The sequence below is a fragment of the Spermophilus citellus genome (genome assembly GCF_964194105.1).
Source record: "Spermophilus citellus genome assembly, chromosome: 18".
NCBI classification, from domain to species: Eukaryota; Metazoa; Chordata; class Mammalia; order Rodentia; family Sciuridae; genus Spermophilus; species Spermophilus citellus.
This window is the reverse complement of record NC_138200.1, coordinates 51,069,888-51,083,894: the sequence shown is the minus strand read 5'-3', so window position 1 is coordinate 51,083,894 and position 14,007 is coordinate 51,069,888. Positions and strand designations below refer to the sequence as shown.

At 52.9% G+C, this 14,007-nt stretch overlaps 1 protein-coding gene across 2 annotated transcripts in view; it reads right to left on the bottom strand.

Annotated features, from left to right (window-relative positions):
• Nucleotides 1-14,007, bottom strand: part of CDH5 (cadherin 5) — a 35,976-nt gene that overhangs the window by 21,732 nt on the left and 237 nt on the right. For both annotated transcript variants that reach the window (XM_081273110.1, XM_081273111.1), the window contains exon 2: nucleotides 4,588-4,810. In XM_081273110.1, the coding sequence (XP_081129236.1) occupies nucleotides 4,588-4,791 (204 nt within the window). In that variant the 5' untranslated portion in view covers nucleotides 4,792-4,810. The remainder of the gene's footprint in view (nucleotides 1-4,587; nucleotides 4,811-14,007) is intronic.

Here is a 14,007-nt window from a genome sequence, read left to right as displayed (position 1 = left end):
TCTTTCCATTACTCAGTCCAGTGCTTGGAGCTGTCTGTCCTTTTCCCAGGACATTTGACCTACTATTCTCTCTTGTAGTTGATAGGTAGATTCCAAGAAGTTGGCAAGGTGAGATTTTAATGCACTCAGAAATGTTCTTCCTCACAGAAAACTCTCAAAACACCTAGGCCATCTACTTTTGTGTAAAATCCCATCATGCGTGCCATGACTTTGAATTAGAGTGGATAGTTTTGAGGTCTGTGACAAATGGATATGGTGAGACAATTCAGCAGTCACTCAGGTTGGCATCAAGCTCTCAGAAAATGGGCTTGGGATGGTCACATCTTATAGGAGGACAAAGTAAGGATCAGAGCCGTAGGCACTGCCCTGGAGGTCAGGCTTGGGTAGGCACCTTGTGATACGTGTCCTGCTTTGGGGGAGCTGTGTGAATCAAAGGCCTTGATCAGGATTGGCAATTATAGCCTGAATGATTAACCCTGTAACCAGCACCGTTTTGTTGAAGGCTGCTCAGTCTCCTCCTGATCTCTCAAATGGGAACACTTAATAGTGACCATGGCTGGTTCTACCATAAGCCCAAAGCCCCTAGGCCAGGCTGGGTTCCTTAGCCTGAGCATGGATGGCACTTTTGTTAGTGAAATCTGGTCTGTAAAGCAAGGTCTTAGAGAAAATGAGCCATAGTATTCATCACCACCACCATCGTTGACACCACCACTTCTACTACTATTGCCTCCATTATCACCTACTTCTTCATCATCACCATCATTACCATCACTACCAACATCACCCCAAAACCACTATCACCGCCACCATCACCAATCCTCACACCGTCATTACTTCCCTTACCTCCCCTTCATTGTCATGGCCACCTCCATTACTACCCTAGTACTTCCATGATCACCACCATTATCACCTTCTCTATTACAATCACTATTATCACCATTGTCACTGCCAATAATACCACCATCACCACCACCGCCACCATCACTATACCACCATACTACCTCTTGAATCACCACCCCCAACATCACCCTCAATTTCCCCTTCTCTGTTCCCACCAGTGCCTCAGTCATCACTACCATCTCTACCACTATCACCTTCCTCACTTCCCCTTCACTATCTCTATTATCATCAGCATTACCAACACTATTACCACCAGAACAATCACCAGTACACCATTACTACCACCATCACCTTCCTGTTTAGTCAGCTTTCCATGTGATGACAAAATACCTGATATAAAAAACTTAGAAGGCAGAAAAGTTTCAGTCCATGGCTGCTTGGCCCTGTTGCTTTGGGAGTGTGGCAAGATAGAGCATCATGGTGGAAGTGTGTGGTGGGGTTCTGTGTCTCTCATGGAATCTGGGAAGCCAAGAGAGAGGAGGGGCCAGAGTGCCAATATCCCTTTCGCCACCCTGGGGATTTAAATTCTTTCCACAAGTCCCCATCTCCTAAGATCCAAACCATAACATTCTACCCCAACCCTTAAGGGCTCATGCCCATCTAATAATTCAAAATGCATTTAGTCCATTTCCAAGAGTCCCCAAAGTTTCAACAGTTCCATCATTGCTCCAAAAGTTCAAGTCCAAAGTCTCCTCAGAGACTCAAGGCAACCTCTAGCTGTGAGCACCTTTAAAACAAAACAAAACAAAACAAAAAACAAAACAAGAAAACAAGATACATACTTCCAAGATACAGTGGCACAGGGTAAATAAAAGTTGCTTGGTTACATTGCTTGGCCTGTGACAAATGGTAAGGAGTCAATGATGGGTCAAAGTTACTCACTTCATGGCAACTGGGAAGCAAAGAGAGAAGTCCTAATATCCTCCTAACGGGCACCACCCCAATGACATAACTTCCTTTCATTTGTTTCCACCTCCTGAAGTTTCCACCACTCCCAATGGTGCCACAGGCTGAGGACAAAGCCATTAGCATATCACACACTCAAGATTCAAATCATAATTCTCTCTTACCTTCCCCATCACTAGCACCACTACCTTCTCCATTACCACCACCATTACCACCAATACCATCACCACCACCACCACCACCATTAGCACTACTATCATCACAACAACCACTTTCACTACCTCCACCATTGCCTCCCTCACCTTCCCCTTCACTCTTACCATCATCGCCATTATCACCACCACCAGTGCCAGTATTCCTTTCCCCACCTTCCTCTTCACTGTCACTGCCACCATCACCCCTATTACCACCACCACTAATACTATTACCCCTACTACCATCACCATCACCACCTCCCTCACATTCTCTTTTACTGTTACTACCACCACCACTATTACCATTGCCACCATTATCTCCCTCACTTTTTCTTTCACTGTTACTGCCACCACCACCACCACCATTACCACCATCACTACCACCATCACCACTACAATGACTACCACAGTTACCACCATCATCACCACCATTAGAACAACCATTACCAGCATAATTATCACCACCACCACCACCACTTTTACCACCATCACCACCATTATCATCACCACCATTACTACCACCATAACCATTACCACCATCACCACCACCACCACCACCACCACCTTTACCACCATCACCACCACCATTACCACCACTATCATCACCACCATTACTACCACCATCACCATTACCATCATCATCACCACCACCACCACCTTTACCACCATCACCACCACCATTACCACCAGTATCATCAACACCATTACTACCACCATCACCATTACCACCACCACCACCACCACCTTTACCACCATCACCATCATCATTACCACCAATATCATCACCACCATTACTACCACCATCACCATTACCACCACCACCACCACCACCACCACCTTTACCACCATCACCACCACCATTACCACCACTATCATCACCACCATTACTACCACCATCACCATTACCACCACCACCACCACCACCTTTACCACCATCACCACCACCATTACCACCACTATCATCACCACCATTACTACCACCATCACCATTACCACCACCACCACCACCACCTTTACCACCATCACCATCATCATTACCACCAATATCATCACCACCATTACTACCACCATCACCATTACCACCACCACCACCACCACCACCACCTTTACCACCATCACCACCACCATTACCACCACTATCATCACCACCATTACTACCACCATCACCATTACCACCATCACCACCACCACCACCACCACCTTTACCACCATCACCACCACCATTACCACCAGTATCATCAACACCATTACTACCACCATCACCATTACCACCACCACCACCACCACCACCACCTTTACCACCATCACCACCACCATTACCACCACTATCATCACCACCATTACTACCACCATCACCATTACCACCACCACCACCACCACCACCACCTTTACCACCATCACCACCACCATTACCACCACTATCATCACCACCATTACTACCACCATCACCATTACCACCACCACCACCACCACCTTTACCACCATCACCATCATCATTACCACCAATATCATCACCACCATTACTACCACCATTACCATTACCACCACCACCACCACTACCACCACCTTTACCACCATCACTACCACCATTACCACCACTATCATCACCACCATTACTACCACCATCACCATTACCACCATCACCACCACCACCACCACCACCACCTTTACCACCATCACCACCACCATTACCACCACTATCATCACCACCATTACTACCACCATCACCACTACAATGACTACCACAGTTACCACCATCATCACCACCATTAGCACAACCATTACCAGCATAATTATCACCACCACCACCACTTTTACCACCATCACCACCACTATCATCACCACCATTACTACCACCATAACCATTACCACCACCATCACCACCACCACCATCACCACCACCACCATAACCACTACCACCATTACCACCACCACCACCACCATGACCACCACCACCACCATCAGCACCACCATTACAACCACTACCATCACTGTCACTACAATCAACATTACCTCCCTTACTGTCTCCTTTACTGTCACTGCCACCATCACCATTACCACCACCACAACCATCATCACCACCACCATAACCATCATCACCACCACCATTACCACCACTACCATCAGCGCCACCATTATAACAACCCCCTCCCCCACCCCCACCTCCCCCACCTCCCTCACCTTCCCCTTCACTGCTCCTGCCACCATCACCACCATTGTCACCAGCATCATTACCATTAACACCACCATTACCACCAGCACCATCACCATCACTACCACCACCTCCACCAGTACCACCATTACTTTCCTCACCTTCCTCTTTGATATAACTACCAGCACCTGTTACCATTTCTCCTTTCTTAGCACCACTACCACCACACTCACGAGCACCACAATCACCATTGCTGCCACTACTACCACTACCAGTTCTACCACCTCCCCCAGCTCCAATTCTGTTGCCATCACCCTCACAACTATTGCCCCCACTCCTACAACTACCCTGGTATCTATTACCATCTCTGCCACCAGGACCATTGCTCTGGGCCAGCTGCAGATGGCTTCTCCTCCCATGGAGGCTGAGCCTTACCTTGCCCACATGGTGGGGCAATGAGGAGTTTTTCTCTTCCTCAATGTGCATCTGGTTCCAAATCCAGGCTCTTTTCTGGCGCTGGTGAATAGGCAGAATGCCAGGAGTGTCCGGTTGGGTAGGGTTAGAGCCTGCCACTGCTGCTGTCACCAGCAGGCCTAGGTAGGCACCCAAAGCAGCCACCAGCATCGTGAGCCTCTGCATCCCCTGGGGAGGAGCCAGTCTGGGGAAAGAGGAGAGACACCATCAGGACATGGCCATTATCCTAGGGTCTGAATAGTTCCCGTAGAGAAATGAGCTCCCTTTATCTGTTCATGCCTTCATCCGTCACTCTGCAGACAGAGGAATCAGACCCTGTTCCTGACCCAGGGGAGCTGGGAGTCTGGGAGGAGAAGGCAGACACAGAAATGATTCCTAGTGCATGCATGTACATGGGCTAAGATGGAAGCAGGTGCAAGGGGTATGGGGAGCCTCAGAGGCTGCTGGGGGGTCTCCTGAAGGAGGGGGAGATGCTGATGTTAATCACAGTTCCACGAGCTCCACCCAGGAGGCATTTGGGCAATCGCCATTTTACCAATGAGGAAACTCAGTCATGAGGAGCTGAAGTCCATGTAGGCATCAGTAGCGAGGCTGAGAACAGAGCCAGGCTTCTGACCTCCATCACCAACCTTTTTTGAGAACTTGGTATTTGTCTGACTTTGTTCCAGGAGCTGTATGTATGTTAACTCATGTAATCTTCCTAATATCCCTCGAGGTTGGAATAATTGTGATCTTCATCTTACAGATAAGCTCATAATCAGAGAGGTTTTAGTAACTTCCTGAGATCACCCAGACTGTAAGGAGGAGAGACAGGACTGGAACTGACTCTATCTGTCTCAAAAGCTCAGACTGTTTTTCCTGTCCCAAAGCTGCGATGGGGTGGGATTTTAAGATTCCTCTGAACAAACATGCCCTCCCGGCCAGCATGCCGTTTGGTAGGTTTGCTCTGATGCTGTCTCAGAAGGTCCCCAGGAAAACACCAATGTTTGAACTCAGAGGTTTGCACCTCACTCTAAGAGGCACAGGAGGTAGTCTCCTGAGGATCTGTCATAAAAGCAAGGCTTGGCATGTGGGGGCTTGAGAGTCCTGCTTCATGGATTTGTAATTGGCAGACCCGGTGCAAAATAGAAATGTGGGTCCTTCATTCGAAAGTTACGAAAGTTACGAGACAGATGAATACTAAGCTAAGCACTTTGAAATGCAAGCCCTGTGCAGTTTTGCAGGTTGTACACTCTTGAGGGCAACCCCATGGGCCAGGAATATGGTGACCCATGTCACCCAGAGATCAAGGCCTGTCCTCTGCCTGAATTTCAGAAACACACATTTTCTTCATTTCCCCAAAGCAATTGGAGGCCATGCCCTTGGCCGTCAACCTGCCTTCTCAACTCTGACTCTACCTGTCCACCCATTCTGGGTCCCTTGTATCACTGACCTGCAGCTCCTGAGACGGTGGAGGGAAGAAAGTCGGTGAGTGGGAGTGGGGACCAGTGTGCATGCTTGGCAGGACACAAGGACTCACAGGGTATGGGGTGGGACTGCCTCTTGCTCAGCCTGCCCACGGGGGAGGCTGGACTCTGTACCTCATAGGAGGCTTCTGAACTCTTGTAACGTTTCCTCTGAGCCACTGGCGCCAGGCTGGCCTCAGCAGGGCCCAGGGAGTCTGTGCTGGGCTAGCTGGTCTCAGGCCTGCTGACCTTAGCATCCAAGGGCCCTGCCTCTGTCCCAGGAGGAAGTGACCTCCCAGGGTCCTGGAGTCGGGGTGGACCCTAGATGCAGGTGCTATGTTTTGGGGGAGCCCTGCCTCCTCTAGGCTTCAGCTTCTTGGCCACCAATGAGGGGGTCTAGCTGGAGGACGCCTGGTGCCCTTGGAAGTAGGGTGCTCCAGGCAGGATGAAGGCAGTGGACAAAGGATGGAGGAGGGAGGGGGAGGCTGGAAGTCCTGGCCAGGAAGCTGTCCTGACTCAGGGAGGCAGCAGGCAGATGTCACAGCTGCTGCTACCCCAGCCCCAGGCCCAGCAGCCCCCCGGCCCTACGGGGCCATTTCCTTCCTCCCAGAAAGAAACAGCAAATCTTGGTTCTTTCTGCCTCCCTCATGTGAGAAGTGACTCTAAAATGCAAAAGCAAAACAAACAAGTGAAATCAGGAAACAGCAGGAGAGAGTTCTCAGGCCTCAGGGCAGGACAGGGTGAGTCTTGTTCAGTGTGGCACGGGGACAGGACTCTGGGTGAGGGGTGGCTGACTGAGACTGAATCCAGGGAAAACTTCTGGGAGGTTTTGGATTTTTTTGGTGTTGGAGATGGAACTCAGGGCTTTTTGCATGCCAAGCAAGCGCTTTACCACGGGTACTCCCCCGCCCACTCAGAGAGAGATGTGAGCCCACGTCTGAGGGTCAGCTTTAGGGATGGCAGAAGAAGGAAGAGAATATTAGGCAGAAGCACCGACAGATGCAAAGGCCCTGAGGCGAGAAACTGTTAATGTACCTGAGGAACCAAGGAGTACCCAGGGTCAGAGGAAATGAGCAACAGGGGCTGGGAACAGGAGAGGTGGCCAGATCTGTGTAATAGGCTGAATGACTGTCTCACCCCCAAGGGTCCGCGTCTTATTCCCTGGAACCTGGGATGTTACCTTATATGGCAAAAAGGGGCTTTCAGCAGATGTGGTGGGTGTTTGGGGTCTTGAAATGAGAGGTTAACCTGGATGATGTGGGTGGACCCCAATAATCACATCATCCTTGAGCGGGGAGGCAGAGGGCCAGAGTCAGAAAAAAACAGACAAAGTAATGACAAGAGGCTTGACGTGAGGGGAGCCACCATCCAAGGAAGGCCAGTGGCCCCTAGGGGCAGGAAGATGCGGGGCAGGGATTCCCTTGGGCCTCCAAGGGGAACGCAGCACTGACTTCAGCCCACTGAGCCCCATTTCAACCTTCTGAGCCGCAGAATGGCGAGTTAACCCATCAATGAGCTTGTGTTGCTTTAGACCCCAGATTTGTGGCAGGTTATCCCTGCAGCCCTGAGGGGGGTCTGTTCCCACTCCTGGGCCTCAGCTTCTAATCACTTGCTGGGGGGACAAGCAGGCTCTTCTGCTTTCCCTTCCATCCCTGCCAGATCCCACCCTGCCCCACCAGCCTCAGCTCTGCATCATGAAGGCTGCTCTGGGCTCGCGTCCCTGGCCTCTGGTTGTTTGGTCAGGAGCTGCTCCCGCAGACCTTCCAAGGACCAGAGGAGGGATGTGGACAATGTCTTCCCTGCTCCTCTCTGCTCTCGCTCCTGTTTTCAGCTGTGGTCACATTGCTCCATGATGCCAGCTGCTGGTGGGCGGCCCCTGGGTCCTCTGTCCCTCCCTAGGTTCTGGAAACGTCCTCCCTCTGTCTCTCTGGTCCTGAGACACTAACAGCTTCCCCTGTCCCTGGCCTCTGGGTGCCTCCACATCCCGCTTGGCCCTGTACCCAGTTCCGGCTGTCCTTTCACAAAGTCTCTATGTGGGACCCAGAGGACGGGTCATGGTTTTCTTTATTTATCACCCAAATTAATAGATGACTACACGAGACCTCAATAAAGCCACGTCCACTGGCCCCGGGCTCTGGCCACATGGTTCATGTGGGGCATTAACTCCTCGGTGGGCCAAGGCGTTAAAGTTCTTGGGGGGAGTAGAGAAGCCCTCTGCATTCTATTCTGTGTCCATCAAAGGCCCATGGTCCACACGGGTCAACTTCAAGTTCCTCCCAGTCAACTATATCAGTATGTCCCTTGTCAAGGGAGGGGGAGGACGCTGGCAATGAGGGCTTTTAGGAGATGGGATCGTGTAATTATCCCCACGTGACACGGAAGACTTAGGCACTCTGAAACAGTGTTTTCTTGTCTGACATCCCTGAGCACCTCCCCTGAGGCACATTATCTCACTCACATCTTGCAATAATCTTTGATGTAGTTGTCAACCATCCAATTTTGCAGGAAGAAGGAGGCTCAGAAAGGTGGAGTGAGCCAACCCAGGTCACACAGTAGCAAGAGATGGAGCCAGAATTTGAACCTGCCCTCAATGGTGCGTCATGCCCCTCTCTCTCTCTCTCTCTCTCTCTCTCTCTCTCTGCAGTGATACTCACATGTAATATTAATAAACCATTTCCAGTGCTTGGCTTTCAGAGGCACCACCTCATTTAGTTTTTGCAGTATCCCCAGCCTCCTGAAGAGGTAGGAATTGTCATTCCCATTTCACAAATTAAGAGCCCAAGGCTCAGAGACAGACAGCTTATCAGTGGTAGACCTGGACCTCTTTGCCCAATCTGTCTTTTTCTAAACCCTGGGTTCCTTCTACACCCAATCTCAGAGGAACCCGAGGGAACTCATCATTTGAAAAACCACACTCCACTTCTTTATGATTTTTGCTTTTGTGTTAGAAATCTGGCCACCAAAACAGGGCCAAAGGGAAGGGTTTTGTAGACAATCACTCATTCTCCTCCTGCCCATGGAGAGGAAGGCAGGCGGGTCAGATTGGCTGTGGCCACAGCCGGAAACAGAGTGTTCCTGGGCTGCAGTTTGGAGGTGTGGCCAGCAGATAGTTGGGGTCAAGCTTATTTTAGGCTTTTTGCTTTTAGCAAGCCGAGTCACGCCTTGTCTACTGTTCTCACCACTTTTTGGAGAGGTTTGGGGTGTCTCTGGGCAGATTTGGGGACTGTGGACGTCCAGAGCACCTGAGGACCTTGGGCATAGTTTTGGGGCTGAGCAGTTCCTGGCTGAACGGTCTGGGAACCTGCCTGAGCTCAGTATGGGTAGAGAGGGGGTCTTCTGGCAACTCAGCTGTGGGTACTGGACACCCAGAGGCCAGGGCCCTGCCCATGTCCCTGTCATCCAGAATCTGTGCTGATGTCATCTCTGAAGCCATGTTAGTTTTGTAAGCCATTCCAAATGGATGACGGGGGACTCCTTTGTGGCACATACTAGGATGGAGGGACTTAGGAAGCTGTGACAGGGAATGGGAGAGGGCCCAGTGGGTGAAGCCTAGTCCCTGGAGGGAGCCCTGCCTCTGTCACTCATCCCCATGAGGCTCAGGCAAAGTCCCCTTTGGTCCTTCTCTTGGTGCCAATCCATCTCAGGGCTTGAGCTTGCAGTGGGCTCAGCTCCATGCTCTCTAAATCATACGCCGGAAGGAGGGGAGGGGACATGGCTGAAGAGGGGAACTGTCGGGTAGGGGGGGCTGAGCCTTCTCTTGGGATTCCCCGGGCCTTCTGCCCTTGTGGTTAAGTAGATGCTAGGAAATTTGGACCCAATTGGGAGCCCTTGGGTGGGGCTCTGAACAAAGGCCTAGGCTGGTTCTGCTTCTGACCACAGGGCAGAGCCCTACCCCTCCATCTGATCAGAGCCCCACTCAAGTTTTAGATTTCAGGGGCCAAGTCTGGGCTTTGGGGTGATGTTGAACAGGTCTCTGGGGCTGTGTGGAGGAAGGCTCCAGGTCAGATGCACACACAGCATCCTCAGGCCACACAGACCCCCAGCCCTCACAGATGCCTGCCTGAGGACACAGCCCTGGGCACAGACACTGCCCACGCTGTCTGAGACCCTCTGCTCCTTCCCTGCACACAGCCTTCAGCCAGGATGGGATCTAGCAGCCGAGCCCGGCTCCAGGGACAACCTCTGGAGAAGGACGGAATGCTAGTCCCAGCCCAGCCTCCCACCGGCTCTGGACTCCAGCCCAGAGGCCCTGGGTCAGGGATGAGGGTCAGGGTTGTGGGAGGGGATGGCCTAAAACACACAGGGGGTGTGCTTGCAGGCAGGGTGGCTGGAGCCCGAGCTCCGTGGGTGGCCTTGGAGGCTCTCTATCACCCGCTTGTCCCACTCCGCGAGCCTCTGTCTAGGATAGAGTGGGACCCACTGATCCCCAAACTCCCCCAGAGACCCCCACACTATCTGCTCAAATCCCAGCACTTACAGCTGGGCCTTGGCAGCTGCCCACATTGGGAAGGCAGAGGCCAAGGCCCTGGGAGCCTTGGGGACAGGGTGAGGCCCCGCAGCTACGAGCCGGCTTCTGGTGCTTTCTTTTATTTGTGGCTCAGCTCAATCCGGAGTCTTCCTCCTGGGGGGCCCAGACTGCTCCTCTCCTAGCAGAGTTCTGCCAACAGCCTCCCTGTCTAAACTGTACCCCTGCAGGTTGAAGTCCAGCCCCTGAGCCAGTCTTCAAGGACCAGCTCAGTGCGTCGCCTGCCCACCCTCCAGCTCTCCTCTCTTCCACCCTTCTGCCCCTACCAGCCACGAGGAGAATGAGAAGTCTCTGGAATGCACGATGCTCTTCCGGTCACCAGCAGGGTTTTCACACAGGGGCCCGGAGTGCCCTTCGTCCTCTGGGTGATGCTTTAATATTTTCCAAGCCCAGTCTCCCCTCTCCTTGGTCTTCCAGTGGCCACCAGGATGGACTAGGCCTTCTGGACCAAGTGTCTCTGCCCAAACAATTTCTGGGTCTAGGTCCCCACTTCATTCTAGCATCCAAGTATGAGGACTCAAGGGCCCAGACCTGGGGGTGTCAAAGTCCCCCTCCATGGCTGTCAGTCTGGCTCAGTCTCCAGTTCTGGTCTTGCTACTGATTCCCTTGCCGCTCCCAGGATTTAGAAACCAATCTGCATGTTTGCAGACAACAGGTAGGGTGGGCAGAGCGGTGGCAATCATCAGCATAACTCAGAGAAACTTATCCCTACCCCCAATGGCCCATCTCATTGTCAAATACACCACTGTAGGTTTTTGGGGAGCAATGAAATTATCCTTGCTAAGGGTCCCCCTGAGTGGGGGGCCTCTTTAGGGAGGACTGGCAAGACAGAATTCAGAGGTGGCCTCTCACCCCTGCCCTCACCCATGGCAGACATTACCAATCAATCAAAATTTCATAACCACCAAACTTGAACTCAGTCCCTGAATCCTCAGTGCAATCTGTGAGGGAGAGATTACCAAATGACCAGAACTAATTTATGATTTGAAACAAATTGGCAGCCTGGCCCATGGGTTTCTGGGCTCCGGGTCATCCATGCTATCTTCCTGTCCTAAGGAGACAGGAAGGAGCTTCATGCATCTGCCTGTCGGAACCTGCCTGACTGCTCAAGAGCTGTGCGACCTTGGGCCCATCCCTTGCTCTCTCTGAGCCTCAGCTTCCTCATCTGCAATGGAGGCAACAGTAGCGGCCTCCCTGGTTGGGAGAACTAAGTGAGGTCACAGGTGTAAGCCCAGCACACAGTAGGTACTCAATCAGTGAATGTGTCTTGACCGCCATCTGCCCACCCGTTTGGTCTGGCAGCTGTGGCTTGGACTGCTGGCTAGCCCCTGACCTCATTTCCTGGTTCTGCTCTGGGCCGACCTCCTGCTCCCCTCGGTCATCTCCAGAAGGAAATCACATTCAGCAGGGCCAGCCAGCGGGTCTGTGTACCCGCTGGGGTCTGATAAGCTGGAGGGGCCTGCGTAAGTTTCAGGACTAGCTCTGCCCTGGAGAGGTGGGGAGACTGAGGCAAAGGCAGGGCGATGTCCGAGGCCTCCCCGGCATCTCGGGCTCCTGCTCTTCCTCCAGGAACCCTCTGTTGACTTCTCCACCCAACACCCCAGGTTTCTCCGCATCTCTCCCGGCAAGAGCAAGTTCCTGCATGCAGAGCCCATCTCCTAGAGCATTCTCTCCCCAGGGTCGCTGTTCTCCTGGCTGGTTCTTGGGCCTGCTTCTTCCTCTCTGAGCTTCACTATGGGCTGTAATCGGTATGGGGCCCAAAGGGCTGTCCTCATCAATGTTCTGCTTTACTCTGTACTAGCTGTGTGACCTTGGATTGATCTCATGATCTCTCTGGGCCTCAGTGATCCCATATATCAAATTGAAATACACGTAGCCTCACGTGAGAAGGGGGGCTACGGAGGGGTGGTGGAGGTAACAGGTATGGGTCCTTGTGAGGACAGGGCCTGAGATTTTTCCTAGAATGGTGGCCACAGTGTCCACTGCTTGTCCCTAAGGCAGCAGTGGAAGTGTGAGTCATCTAACTTTGGAAGAAAATAAGTGTAGCCCCTTCTGGCTTCCTGCCCCATGTCCGGCCCTTGTTTAGCTTCACAATGGTTGGGTCTGAGGCTGTATGTAGGGTGGCAGCTTAACCCTTTTGGGGCTGGCAGACACCTCCCCTAACTTTCGGCACTGTGATCTAGAGCTGGTAGGGCTGCTTGGGGTGGCTCCTGGGCTCCTGGTGGGGGGGTACCCTCTGACCTTCAGCCTGGGGCCCACAGATGGCTAGACTCGGCCAGACAGGGGAGGAGCCTGTGGCTGCCCCCAGTGAGGATGAGCCAGGGCTTCTGGGCCTCAGGCCACTGGTCCTCTTGCTGCTTGGCCTCTACTCCCTGCTCCCCAGGCCCTGTGAGCTTCCCAGCCGTCCCTCCTCCTGGGATGCCTTTCATCTCCTGTCAATCCCGTCTGCCCACCACCTAGGGCCAGGGGGCATGGAGTAGGTGCCCAGAGGTGCTTGCCACCCTTCCCCCTCCCCCTCTGAGGGCTGACCCTTTGCAGGTAGAGTGGGATGGGGGGCTTGGTGCAATGCCTTGGAGTCACAACATTATGCTTTCATAGCCACTGAGGCTGGAGGGTGGCGGGTGAGTTCAGCCGCACGCACGAAGGTCCTCCCAGATCCCCTACTATGAGCCATTTCCAAGGCCAAATGTGAGCATCTCAAGTAAATGACCAAGAAAAAGACGGTTTCCTCCATTTACACCTGAGAATCCCGAGGCGCGGGGGAGCCACAGGTGCTGGGGAGAGCCTGGGCTCTGCAGGCCAAGATCTCGGCTCAGATCTCACCCCGCCCCCACCCCAGCTCTCCAGATCTCCTGGGCTTCACCAGATGTGAGGAAAGAATCTACCCGCTGGGACCGCTCCTGGGCAAATAGAGAATCCAATTGCTCAAGAGCTTTCGAGGTGCACCATTTCTAGTTCTCAAAATAAATGGCAGAGACCCACTAGCCCCATCGCCCAGACAAGCAGACTGAGGTTTGGAGACTGGGTAAGGTCTCCAAGGTAACACAGGAGCGGCCAAGCTGGAGTCTGTTCCCACGGTGGGTGAACTTCTCCAAACCTCCGAACCCCCACCCCGGCTGACCACCAGCCCTCATGGCTGGCCGTCTGGGGGGCTTCCCCTGAGATCTGGGGCCACTGGCTCCTGATCCCTAGGCTTTGGGTATCTGGGTGTCGGGGAGGAAGGGTATCAATGAAAGCCAGTAGGGCTGGGTTCACGCTGAGGGTCTGCTTTTGGGGGAACCAAGCCCTACTCCCCCTCAGCCCTGAGACATCCACTTGTGCTCATGGGCCCACCACCGGACGCACCTTGCCCAGCCCTGCCTTGACCCCAGAGGAGACCCAGTCCTCCCAGGAAGGGCTGCTCCCCACTGG